This window comes from Microtus oregoni, unplaced genomic scaffold (assembly GCF_018167655.1).
Source record: "Microtus oregoni isolate MIOR12 unplaced genomic scaffold, Mior012 000023F_ref0000262, whole genome shotgun sequence".
NCBI classification, from domain to species: domain Eukaryota; kingdom Metazoa; phylum Chordata; class Mammalia; order Rodentia; family Cricetidae; genus Microtus; species Microtus oregoni.
Genome location: NW_024543082.1, coordinates 30,778,841 through 30,792,243, shown reverse-complemented (window position 1 = coordinate 30,792,243; position 13,403 = coordinate 30,778,841). Strand labels below are relative to the sequence as shown.

The window sequence follows — 13,403 nt, the reverse complement described above, 5'->3', positions numbered from 1 at the left end:
ATTCAGTCTCCCCCTGGTTCTAAAATGTGATCTTTTATGGAGCTAGGTGGCATTTGTGGCACCTGAAAGGTACTGGTGTTTAGGCATTTAAAACTGATGGCCCAGGGCCTGCACCCTCTTTGTGCTTGAATCCCATTTAATTTGTCTTCATTCTTCCCCGAAAAATCTCACCTTTAATGCTGCACAATTTCCCTTTTATCTTCATCCATCTATGACTTATTCAAGGAAGGGCTGAGATAGTGGGCTGGCTCATACCTGGGGTGGCGGCTGCGTCCCTGATCCGGGTGGTTCAGTTTCCATCAGGAGCCACACACTTACCAGCTTTGTACGACAGAGAACAAGCAGCGGTATCAAATTAAGGACAGACAAAAAGAAATGGCTGTTGGTACCTGTACATTTGCTCTAGGCAAGGACTGCTCTCTGGCTTAAATTAGTCTGGCTGTGTTATAGCTTCCGCCAGGTAGGGGTGAATGCCATGGCAGGAACAATTGATATCAGGCTGGGGGTCGAACAATGGCAAGCCTATCACTATGGAAACCCAAAGGTTTCAAATTAAATATGAAGAAGGGGCCAGCTTTCTGTGAACTTTCCTGTCATCTCGCCTTTCCTCCCGGTTCCTTTCAGAGAGGGGTTGTCTCACAGGATGGAGCACAGCACCGCTGACCTTTAAGCTTAGCAAGGATGTGGGCTGAAAGTGTGGGTAACATACTGGGGGGTGGGGTGCCCTTCGGTGTGCTCTCTTAGGTAATCATTTCCTCAGGACAGTAAGCATTTGCAGGACGCTCAACTGTATTGACATCCATATTTATCATTGATTCTGTTGGTTTACACTGCTTAGAATCCGGATAATCCATGTTCCTCAGTCATCATTGACCAATGACCCCCAAATTCCTTATGACAACACTGAGCACTGAAGGGCACTGGTACCCCTCCTAGGAGATTGTTTGTAGGCTGATCTGGGCCTCATGCATGAACTCCAATGTCATCATGACTTCTTAGTGGTCACTTCTGGTGACTTGTCTTTTCTGATAGCTGTCTGTCTTTCCAAGACCCCTTTACTGTAGTTATAGTACAGTGGTAATTTCCACAGGACACCATTGGCTCCATGCTACCTACCGGCCCCATTTCCTTCTCCTAGAAATTAGAGCCATTGCAGCCTCTTCCTGTCTTCTCAAACTGACGCTTCCTGACAATTGTCAAACACTTGGATTGACAGGCTGCATATTCCTCCATGCATCAAAATAACCGCATAGGCCACAATAAGCTTTGAAGAGACAGGCTTCCTGTTTATATGTATTTATGTATGTTTTATATATAACTTGAGAATGCTCAATGAATCTCCCAGCCTGAAGAAAATCTAACCTTAAAAGTTATTTCTTCATACTGAGTTTAATTAGGGATGACTAAAATTTAATATATGCCTGAACAAAAATGTCAAAGAATAAAAATGGTATTAAAAATAGCTATAAAAAGGTATAAAAATAATGTTTTTCATACTTCTGGCCAAACTGGACAAATGGAAATCCCTGGGACAGGCATAGACAATGATAGATAAAGTGCATAAGTATTGGGGAGGAACGAGCAACATAAGAGTCCCTACCGTGAACGTAAGAGTCCCTTGTGCCTGGTGTGAGAACACAGTGGTGCGTGGCCAGCCTTGGCAGCCCTGGGGTTGGTACGCAGTCTTGCCTACTTTTCTTCTGTTTGGATAAGGTTATGCTCAATGAACAACCCTCACCATCTGGCTTTTCATGCTGCTTCTGAGTGGTCTTCAGCCAGCAGTGGGCACTGGCAAGCCAGGTGATGGGCAGCTTCAGCAGGTGCTTGCCGGGATTCACTGTTTCCTGGTCTCGCCAGCACCGTGCTTTAACTTTCTAAGTTATGGTAACTCTGAACTCAATGTGATATGAGAGGTATTTGAATGAACAGAAAAGATGAAGATAGTCCTAAATATGTCTGATCATTTCTTTTTCCTTTCTTAAAATGTTTTTCAGAGACAAAGCGCTGGAGCGACCAACGGAAAAGACAAGACTTCGGGAGATAATGGTAAGATGGCTGCAAAGGTCCTGCTGCCTCCCCAACCCCATCTGCGTCTCCCTGGGCATGCGTAACTTTGAACCGTGCCCTCCACCCAAGCCGGCTTGCTATTTGTACCAGTGCTTTAGTTTCGAGTGGCTTTTAGCAGCTCACAGCGAGCCTTGTGGTCCATCTTTGCAAAGAAAAGCCAAGCAAGCTAAATGTGATGCTAAGAGCCGGTTCCCTCCCAGAAGAGAGGACTCCCATTTTGGGCAACATGTTAATTACAATGCAAATATAGTTCTCTGCTTTCTTCATTAGGGTTGGTGAGAATCCACCCGAGTTGTTGTGAGGCTAAAATGAGATCAAATGAGATAAGTGCTTTGAAAACTGTGAAATGCTCGACTCCTGGAAGGAGGGTGGGGAACTGGGCTCTGCCCTCTGGAGCACTCAGAACCCAGTGCCGGTCTCTGGTCTCTGCGGTGGTGCTGGGGCAGGGCTCTTGCTTTTACTGCAGAGTCACCCAGAAATCAAACCATAGGGTGCTGAGAGCACACACCTCCCTTCTCTCCAGGATTCACTGGGAACAATCTTCAGTTGTAGGAATAAACTTCACATTTTTATAGAAACTAAAGACTAGTTTGGAAGAGCTGGATTTGGGACAGAGGACACTATGTAATAGTGAGCCCCTTTCCACACAATACCTGGGGACAACAGTGTTGCTCTGGGGATGCTAGATTCTAGATGTTCTTAAATTTCATGAATTACAAAACATAGTCGTCTTCTTTTTGGAAAAGTTCTATTGCCTCCAACTGGGTGTAAGGGATGCTGGTGTCCACCAATCAAAGTTTGGATAACAAATGAGACTCAAGGGGAGAACATCCCGCTGTACTGTCCTGGTCACGGCCAGAGTTGTTGAAGTGACAATGACCTTATCAGAGTGGAGGATGAGAAGGAGGGATGCTGGGTTTTCCTGAACATGAGGATGCCTCATTTTATGTCCAGAAAATTTCTGCCTCCTGTGCAGGTCTGAGGGAGCATGCAGGGCACTGGAAGGAGATCAGAAAGTTGAGGGCAGGGCAAGAAGGAACCTATAAGGGAGGAGGAGGGTTGACGCTATTGGTTCTAAATGAGGAAGGGCGTCAGAACTATGCCTCACTGAGGCCTCCGCTGACACTCCTGGTCACACAGGTATATCCATCCATCCATCAACTGAAGTTTGTATCCACAACTTCTCACAGCATCAGGACTATGGTTTTTAGAGTCCACCTATCCTCACGGTCACCAACCTGTTGTTATAACTTGACTTGTGACCTTAAGTATGCCAGAAGACCCCCCGACCTTCAGAGCGTATCGGCTTCACTAGAGATGGTCCCTCATCTGGAAGTGAAAGTAGAGCAAGTTTTCAAAGCTTGCTTATTAATAAATAGGAATAAACATTCTATATATCTATTCAAGGGACACTTGTTTATGAAAACTACCTATTTCTAAAGCATCAGACATACCCAGTGCAGAGAACAGGGGTGTGTTATATCTCTTGTTGATGTCTGCCCGACAGAGACCTGCAGAGCTTTCCTGTCTGCTGATGCATGCCTTTTGCAATGCCCCATGATGTGCAGCCTCTGGAAAATTCCACGGTGTACCTGGGAGGGAACACGATTTTAAGAAGGGAATAAAACCTTTTATTATCCAACTGCATCCTTTATAATCTCTTTTATGAGAGTGTCCCTACCCCACACTTTGAGCTTCCTGTCCCTGTGTGAGCCCTGGATACCTGAATAGCCTGGAGCCTGATGACGAGGCATGGTGGTGGCTGGGTTGGCACCAGGTCTCCCGTGACCCGTGCCCCTGTACACACACTGGCTTCTCTTGACGTGTCACTGGTTCTTTGGGGGCATGTCTGCTTTGGGGCTTTGTACCACAGGCATGATTGACCCTTATGGAAGATGCACCTTTCTATCATTCAAAAACTGCAATTTCTGCCAGCTTTTAAAAAAATTATTCTTTATTTTTTAATTGTTTAATAATTATTTAACTTTTTGAATTAAGAGTTGGTTCTCATCAGTAGACATGGAGTGAGCCTCTTTTGTGGAAGTATAAAAATTAATCAAATGGAAAAAGTCAAGATACTATGAATAAGGCTTTTTATTATATAAGCGTAGATCTTAAAAGAGATTTGCTTCTAAGTAGCAAAAAGAAATTAAAGATTATTTGATAATTATAGGATGATGGCACTGTTTAAATTTATATTATTATAAACAAAATATACTTTACTTCGAGAAAAAGCTGCTTACATATATTTGTGTATGATACACTATTATTATATTAGTAAGCCTTTTGAAGGCTTTTATCTCTGCGAATGAGCAAGGACAAAGGCCAGAAATACCCAAAAAGACTGCGTATAAAATGTCCCAGGAGCAGAACAAAATTCCCTGAAGAATCTAAGTTACTTAATTTCTTATTCTCAAATTTCTGGATCTTGGAATTTCTGTTTTAGCTTAATATTAAATCACATTAAAATTCAACTTATTTCATTCTGTCAGAGCAATTATCAAGGGAGATCTATTATGTTAATGTATGTTTCCAGTTAATACCCAATGAAGCTGCCTACACGTGTTAAAAAAGCAAGGACCCGCGAGAACAGACACGTGCAGCATGAGACGCCATAAGGCTGTGAGAACCGCGTCACAGTCCTCAATTTCCAAAGCAAGACTTCCGAGCTCTATTCGTGTTTACAAGCCAACACGCTCTTTTTCTAAATATGGATTTTTGTTGAGGTCTCTGTTTGAAATAGAAGGCCATGACAACCTTGGGAGCGATCTGTGGGTCCTACGGTTTGATGGTTTGCATCAGGAAACACGGGTGTAGGGGATTGCCTTCTGGGCTTGGCTGATGCTGGGTACTTAAGGCCGTGCCTAGAGGGCTAATAGCTAGGGATAAGATCTCCAGACATGCTTGTTGTCACTATCATCATAGCATCTATGGACACAAAAAGTGCCGCCTATCCATTTCTTAATGTCCCGGTCGCCCCCTCTCTCTCCTGAGACATCAGCTCACAGAAGCCCAGTGTCCCCGCATTTCAAGACCTTTAATTGAAACTGTTCATTTTTAATTTTTATGTGCATGTGTGTATGTGTATGTGTGTGTGTATGTATGTGGGTGTGTATGTTGGGCATTGTGCACATGAATTCAGGTGTCTGCAGAGGCAGAGGTAAGAGATTCCCGGGAGCTGGAGTTACAGGGGATTCTGAGTTGCCTGGTAAAGGCCCTAGGAATTTAGCTTACATCATCTGGAAGAAGAATAAATGCTCAGACCCACCTCACCTCACTGTGAGTCTATGGTTGGCAGGGTTTTTTTTTTTAATATTAGGATTTTGATTTCTTTGGTGTATACATCTGCTCTCACTTGTGCAAGTACGTGTGTGTGAAGGGTCTATTCCCCCACCTTCTTTTTTGAGACAGAATCTCCCACTCCCCTGGAGCTCACTGATTTTTCTACGTTGGCTACCCAGTGAGTCTAGGGGACTCACCTGTTTCCTCATAACTTTGTATACCTGACTGTATCACCAAGCCTGGATCAGTCACATGGGTTATGGGGATTGAACTGTGTCCCTTGTTCAACAGGCACTTTAACCAGTGGGGCCATCTCTTCAGCCCGGCATTGGAATGTGGATAATCTAGAGATTTCCATGTCTCTATGGACAGAGCTCCTGGGGCCGTCTGCTGAATCAGACCCTGGAAATCACTGCCCTTGATGAAATTTTCCACCTCGGTGAAACAGTAGTTCATGGCCCCAGTGACAGATCTTTGCAGTCTAGACAGCAAAATTAAATCCAAACATGTTTATAAATACAGATGCCATCTGAATGCCCATAGCTCAGTACTAATCGCCTATTTATTCTTGCAAAAATCATATCTCTTTCCTGCATGTTTGATGTGTGACCTGATATTGGTCACTCAGAGAGACCTGGCTTAAATCTCCGTGTTGACAATGGAAGTAGAGAGACACCACACCGAGAGACAAGCAGAGAGACAAGCAGCTGCGGGGAGGAGGAGGGGACTTCCCGTCGAAGGAGGGATCTATGAGTAATAACCCTTCTGGATGGCTCTGCTGCTTGCCCAAAGCTAAATTGAGTTTCTAAAACTGGGACAGAATTCTCCTGACTTTACTGAGCTATGATGAATTTGTTTCTAAAGATTCCGCGTGGAGAGGGAAAGGCAGATAAACCCACCTGGTTAGAGAAGAGAGTAGCTCCCTGCTCTGAAGGGCAGCGTCTGTCACTACTTGGGGGTCACCCTGGAGTTGGGGTTTCTTTAGTGAGGGCAAATAGTGCAACACAACCTCAGGTTTGGAATCCAGAGGTGCGCCTCTTCCTTGGGGTCGGGGCTGTCACTGAGAAGTTTCTGGGAGCTGTGAGGATGTGCAGGAAGAAGGTGGGACTTTCCATGATGGCCTGCCACTGACGATGAGGGAAGCGCTCCTTTGTATTAGGTTCTGTCCTCTGCCTATTTTGAGTACAATCCAAACAAAAGGAATTCAAGTTTATTTTACCTTTACCTTCAAGAGAATCCACCCACTGGTACATAAGAGAATATTGTTCTTATTTTTCTGCCATCAAGCCTGTGGGGAGAGTGACTGAGGAGCCACCTTAACACACATAGACATATATACACTGAGCGTGAGGGCTCAAAGAAGACATGGGATTCTCATATGCATGCCTAGTGCTCTTTGCCCTAACCCCACCCGTATTTTAATGTCGCCCACTAGCCAGCAGCAGTCTTTTCTTTGTTCTCGGTGCATGACAGGTTATCAAGACCCACATACCCATGTGAGCTGATTGTGCCTAGGATCTGCTGAATCTATCACTATTTGATTTGTACAAGCATGCAGTGTGAATTCACATGTGCAGGGGAGGGCAAGCAGTGAGAGAGGACTCACATCCATGCTCAGGATAGAAGACCATTGTTGGAGGATGCTGCTGAGGTGACATTGCATTTGTGTCTAGGATGGCTGGCCTAGGAGGCAAGAGGAAGAGAAGTGATCTCTAGAAAGGCAACTGAATGTCTCCGACCCCGGGTGCCTCTCTGCGTAATGTGACTATGCCTGACTCTATACAAGGCGTGGAGACAGGGAGGCCCAAGCCGCCTGGGATGCAGCTTTGAGGAATCGGGGGCGGGGGGGGGGGGGAGCTACCAATGCATTTGGAAGGTGGGTAGAGATTGGACCTCTAGCTCCCACCGAGGGGCTCACTCCACACACATCTCAGTTCAGCTGAGATTCGAGCTTATTTGAAAAGGGACAGTGACAACCTTAAGTATACCTCAGAAACTTATGTTGCTTATAACCCAAATTGCACTTGGCTATGGAAAACTCCCTTCCACGAAGCCATCAGGTTCCACAGTGTGTGATATCTCCCAGGTCATTGAGCCTTTTCTCTCTGCTGCTGCTGCTGTAGTAAAACCTGTCCTGCAGAAGCGGGGAGCCCCGCAGGAGGACGGGGAGTGCAGCTGTGCATACCATAAAAAAACAGAAACAACAAACAAAAGAAAAAACATCAGCGTGCGGGGTGAAAATCAAAACACTCTGGTCTCTATCTAAGCTTTTTTCTTGTTCCATTTCCTTCTCTTTTCTTATTTGAAACAGTTAATTTACACACACACTGAGAATTTCTGAGACTCAGGGATGAGTCCTTTGTGCTATTGGCTCGGAGCCCTCTACAGAATCTGTATTCCGGGAGGAAAAGATGGATGTCCAAGGTTGCTTCTAATATTGATCCAGATGGGTAAAGAATGAAATTGGAATTGCTTATTAAGCCAGGCCTTTGAGCCATCAAGGTCTGCAAGGAAGCCTGCTTCACGGGTAGCATTGTTGAACGAGTGGCTGATTCCCTGTGAAGGTTGTCTCAGGGGTTAGTGCTGACCGGATTTATTGCCATCGATCTGAGTTAGCAGAAGGAATTTTAAAGAGATGTTTTGCCCTTTGGGTTGAGCAGTGTAGTGACTTTGAAACACAAGAATCATCTCAGAGAAACTCGATGTTGGTTTTCTTTGGAATGAGTACATCTGGTATGTTATTAACCATATAGAGGAAGGTGCGGTCCTCATCCTCTATTCTTCCTCCCCTTCCATCTTCATCCCTGTTCTCCCTCCCTCCCTTCCTTTCTCCCTCCCCCTTCCCTCTTTTCTTTCCTTCCCTCACCAACTTCCTTCCTTGTTCCTTGCCTTCCTCTCGCCTTTCTTTCCATCTTTTCCCTTTTGACATTGAACATGGTATAAGAAGACTAGACTAGCTGAATATCAAACTACATTTCACATCATGTGTATTAATGACAACCTGAAGTGATAAATGATGCTCAAGATTGCTGTTAGAGATCTTTCTAAGCCCACAACGATATCATGACCTGGGAAGATATTGACAAGCTCTTTCCAAAACAGGAGACAGTAGCTTCAAGCTACATTTATGAATTATTTGGTCAAATGAAGAAAAATGCAATAATTTAGACATCTCAATGGACTTTCATTTGTGGCTCTAGGGTTGGGCACCACCTATGTCTATGAAACAGCACTCGTTTTTAAATGAGATGACTAGTTTTGTAGACAGAAGGGCTATTGGAAGCAGAGCAGATGGTGGCTTGGTTGCTTTAAATTTCATTTTTTCCATAAGGTTTAGAACAGAACGAAGTCCCTCCCGAACTTTGCACCCCAAACTGGTCTGCTCTGGGATTTGACTACGATTTCTCTTCTCATCTGGGGTCAGATGATGCCTTATTTTCGGTTGTGATGTGGCTGGGCCAGAGCAGGCACCCTATGCAGACCAGCTCCTCCTCTGTATCTGATCCCATAAGTTGTATGGAAATAGTATTACCTGTGTGCTTGCAAATTTCTCATTCCCCAACCCCACCCCTGGTAGGTGAAGCAGTCCTAATCTTATTTAGAGAATTGATTTTTGCAGGCAGCAGTTTCCTGGAGGTGAGAAGCAGTTTGTGTTCCAGCCTAGGCTATGTAAAGATAAGGTGGTCCAGATGCATAGGAGTCACACTAGGGAGGTTTGGCAGGGAGTAACAGGCATGTGGAAATGCTGGGGTACCCCTGCAGTATCAGCTCTCAGTAGTTACAGTGTCTGCTGTTCTTTGACAGTGGGTCTCGCTCATGGGCCAGATCTGTGTTCCCAGCTAATGTGCAGGACTAGGTGCAAGCCTGGCCACCGCAGTGTTTCCAGGGGCAGATGGAAGCTGGTCTACTCCAGTTTCAGGCTCTAGGAAGGAAGGCTCAGAAACTGTAAGAGAAAGCTCTCTAAATAGACCTTTGAGGAAAGCTCTTGGGGGCTGTTGGGAGCTTATGTAAATTTCTCTCAACTAAGTGATTAGCTTCTATAGCTTTCACAAGGAGTAACAAGTCAGTTTCTGATCAATATTAATTAATCAGGAAGACTAGGCTCAATATTTACTCTATCCGATCAAGAAATGATATTTCAATTTCTACAATCTTATTCTCCCCTAAAAGGGGGTTTTCCTGACTCAGAAAGTGACCAGTTTTCATTAGATTTAGGCAGGCTGAGAACCAAGTTGTGTGTCAATCATGTTTTTAAGAATCACTTCAAAATGAGATGGTGGAGTCTTTGGCACTCTGCTAAAATCGAGTCCAGTGGGCTGGCCCCAGCACCATGACTTTGTCTTGTAGGTGGCAGGGGTGTGCAGGTGTCCACATAGTTCTTATGGTTATTGCAGAACCCATGGGAGACATAGAGCAGGCTTTGTCTTGAATGTCCTGCAAGTCCACCCAGGCTCCAATTCTGGTAGGAACAACCTCAGCAAGCTTATTCCTGCTTGCTCTGCTTACCACCCCTCTTTCCCTCTCTGTTGTTCACGAAGGACCAGGCCAGTGACATTCACCATAGGTCTCAGTGAGGCATGGAAATTTGTCCTTGTTTAAAATGATTAAGCAGAACATCAAACCACATCCTCTGGGTGGAGGGCTTTTCAGAGCCTGGCTGTCTGCTCATGAGGCCAGCCCACGATGGACATAATATCTAAACTTTATTTTTGAAAAAGCAATCACACAATGATCATGTCAGAATTTATTTTCATTGTGTCACTGCTAAGTTGCTACCTTAATTCAACATAACGACAAATTTCTAGGCGTTAACAACTAACTCAATGAAGTTAAATGGGTGGTAAAAATGATTTATCATTCATGCAGAAAACTGCACCAAAGTGTGCAGCTCGATAAACCCAAACCCTGAAATTCACTTTGGACCCTTGTGTATCTTCCTAGACCGTGCAAAACATCACCAAGTGAGCTCAACAATCAAACAAAATAAATAAATAAATAGAATCAAGCAAGAGACTGAGGAGATGGTTCAGCCAGTAAGATGCTTACCACACATGTATGAAGACCTGAGTTTGGAGGCGGAGTATCCATGTCAAAGCTAGGTGTTGCAGCGTGTGCCTTTAACCCCCGCACTGAGGCAGAGACAGGGAAATCCTTAGGGTTTGCTAGCATGGCCGAATTGGTTGGTTCCAAGTTTGTTGAGACACCCTGTCTCCAAAATATAAGGTGGAGAGTAACGGAGAAAGACAGCAGACATTGACCTCTGACCTCCATATACATGTGTGCAGACATGCATGTGCAGCTGCCACACACTTGTGAGATACACATGCCATACACATAGACATACAAACATGATTATATATATATATATAATACCACACACACATTCACACACACACTTATTGCAATGGTGGAGTTGGTAGGCACACCCAGGCTTGACTGGGTGACTGGAAAGAGTACAGAGGGTTGCCAATAAACTTGAGAAAGCAGAGAGGATCACTGAACTTCAAGTTTGGATGCTAATTCTTTGGCTATTGATCACACCTAGATAGACAAAACACTCGCAATACAGCCTGGTGCTTGCAGAGCTCAGGGTCAAGTTGATCCCCACACATCATTCCTGCCGCCCTCAGAGAACTCTCCCTGGAGAGGTACAAGTGGCTCCTAAGCCAGAATCGAATGCTACTCAGACAAGAGCTTTCCCAGAAGAAACTGAAAAGCTCACAGAACAGAAACGCATTCAGCATAGGAAAACACCAAATCAAGGAAAATGGAAGGAAATATTAATTGGGTTCTCATTAATTTCCCAAATGAGGCGCAGAAGCCTGACTGCTATTTTTATTTTAATGAGCTTGGCCGAGACTGCTGGATCCCTGAAGGTGCTGGTTGTGTCTTTATTTGATTTCTTGCTTGGATCACACCTTGTGGTGGATTAAAGATGGCTACCAATTACCACCCAGCAAACTTTGCATCTGGGTGAGCTACACAATTCATCAGACCCTGAGAAGCTAGCAAAGTGGATGCCACATCACAAAGTGATGTTCAGCTTCACTATTGGCAGCGTCTGCTTTCCTGTTTGGGGGTCATCCACGGAAAAAGCCAGCTGCTATATAAGAAAGGCAGCTTCCTTGGACCTCCAGGCTTTGAGGAGGCCTAGGCTAGCCATATAGAATGGCCACATGTATAAAAATCATTTGTTCATGGCTATCTCAGTCATTGATGAAGAGCCATGATGAAGAGGGCTTCAGATGGGCCACTTTGCTTCTCTCATCTCCTCCCCTCTCCCCTCCCTTCCATTCCTCACTGCCCTTCAACCTTTCTCTTTTCTTCTCCCTGTCTCTTCTTATGCATCCTTCCCTCTCTTCCCCTCTCCTTGTGTATCTTTCCTTCTCTTCTTTTACTTTCTTCATTTATTCATTCATCTATCCGTCCATTCAATATTCTCTTGTCTACTGTGTACTACACTCTAATCAGAGCTGGTGATGAAATATTGTAAGGTAGCCGTGTGTGTGTGTGTGTGTAGGTATGTGTGTGTTTGTATGTGTATGTGTTTGTGTGTGTATGTGTGTGTGTTTGTTGTGTAGGTATGTGTGTGTTTGTGTGTGTGTGTGTGTGTGTGTATGAGCAATCTGTAATGGAAAATATACCTGTTGTGGTCCCAGAAGAACACTGGGAACTCTGAATGGATACTCTGAAGTACCTCTGCTATGAAGGGACTATCTGAAAAGGTGTGTGGCAGAGCCGAGAGAAACACAGAGGAGAGAGTGTGCCATCTAAGACTTGCCATGAGATTTTGTGGTGTGTTAGGGGTGTTTACCAGGACTCTGGGAACAGTGGCACCACTGCAACACCGCAGAGATGTGTGGGGTTACAGGATTTAGCAAATCAAGGTACAGCATGTTCACCCAATGTTCAATTTCAGATAAACTTAAAAAAACATTTTTAGGATGCATATCATGCAGTGTTGGGGATATAGTTCAACCAAAAACATTTTACACCTGAAATCAAAATTTTACCAGGCATTCTAGTGTGTGTGGCAGCTCCAGGTTAGAGGGAAGGAAGAGAATAAAGAGGTTTTCTGACAACAGCTAGGGCCACCAACTAGAAAACCCAACCAACACCTTAGAGCCACTGTCAGGAGGAAGAGAGAGAGGGTTGGAGAGCCAGGGAAGAGAGGACACAGGAATGGCTGTGTGGGCCCAGGGTCCATGCTTAGTTTCCCACAATGCACTTCTGCCCTGCGCTCCCCCTCTTTTTTTTTTTTTAAACACTGCTTTTTCAAGCCAAAAAGACAACACCCAAGTGGGCTGGTATCTTAAATGCTATTGGCTGAGGGAGTGGAAGGAGCTCTCGCAGCAGGCATGGGTCTAGTATAAAATTTAGAAAGGTGACAAAGAGGGTTATCAGGTGATGAGCAAGGCTGAATGCAGGCAAAGAACACAAAAGTCTGAGGAGGACATAGAGCTAATTGCTTTTCTACTTTTAGCTCTGTCATGTTTTCTCTCTCTTTTTTGTGGATAAGTGCATATAAATATATGCTTGATCATGAAAATATGAAATCTTGGTAAAGTTCTATGGTTTCTGAGTGGCTTTTCAAACCATGAAAAGCTTATTGAGATGTTTGGGGTTGGGAATGGGCGTGTTAATAGACTACATTAATCTACTTGCGTGATGTTTCTTTAACATTATTTAATGAGTGTGTATAAGTGCCTGAGTGTATGCGTGTGCACCGTGTGTGCTGCATGATGTTTGCAATTGGTGAATTCATTACAATAATATCTATAAAAACAGGGATGATTATAGATATTATCTATACACAAATAAAGCACAAAAGCAGGTGCAGCCGGTCCAGGCCTGACTGACATCCTTCCGTTTGAACTCTATGATATTCCTGGCTGGCCTGATACACTTAAAGAAAGGTTTTTTTTGCAAGGCCACATCTTGCTGTCCCAAGGGCATTCATCTGTGGCTGTGCAGATGACGGAGCATTCCTAGCATTCCTGTTGAGCTCCCATCCCCACTTATGCAGGGATTATGCAGGAACAGAGGAGCAAGGT

General features: G+C 44.5%; 1 protein-coding gene across 1 annotated transcript in view; it reads left to right on the top strand.

Moving 5' to 3' along the window:
- Pcp4 (Purkinje cell protein 4) overlaps positions 1 to 13,403 on the top strand; it is a 59,467-nt gene that overhangs the window by 24,646 nt on the left and 21,418 nt on the right. The window contains exon 2 of the mRNA XM_041673283.1: positions 1,995 to 2,046. Within this exon, the coding sequence (XP_041529217.1) occupies positions 1,995 to 2,046 (52 nt within the window). The remainder of the gene's footprint in view (positions 1 to 1,994; positions 2,047 to 13,403) is intronic.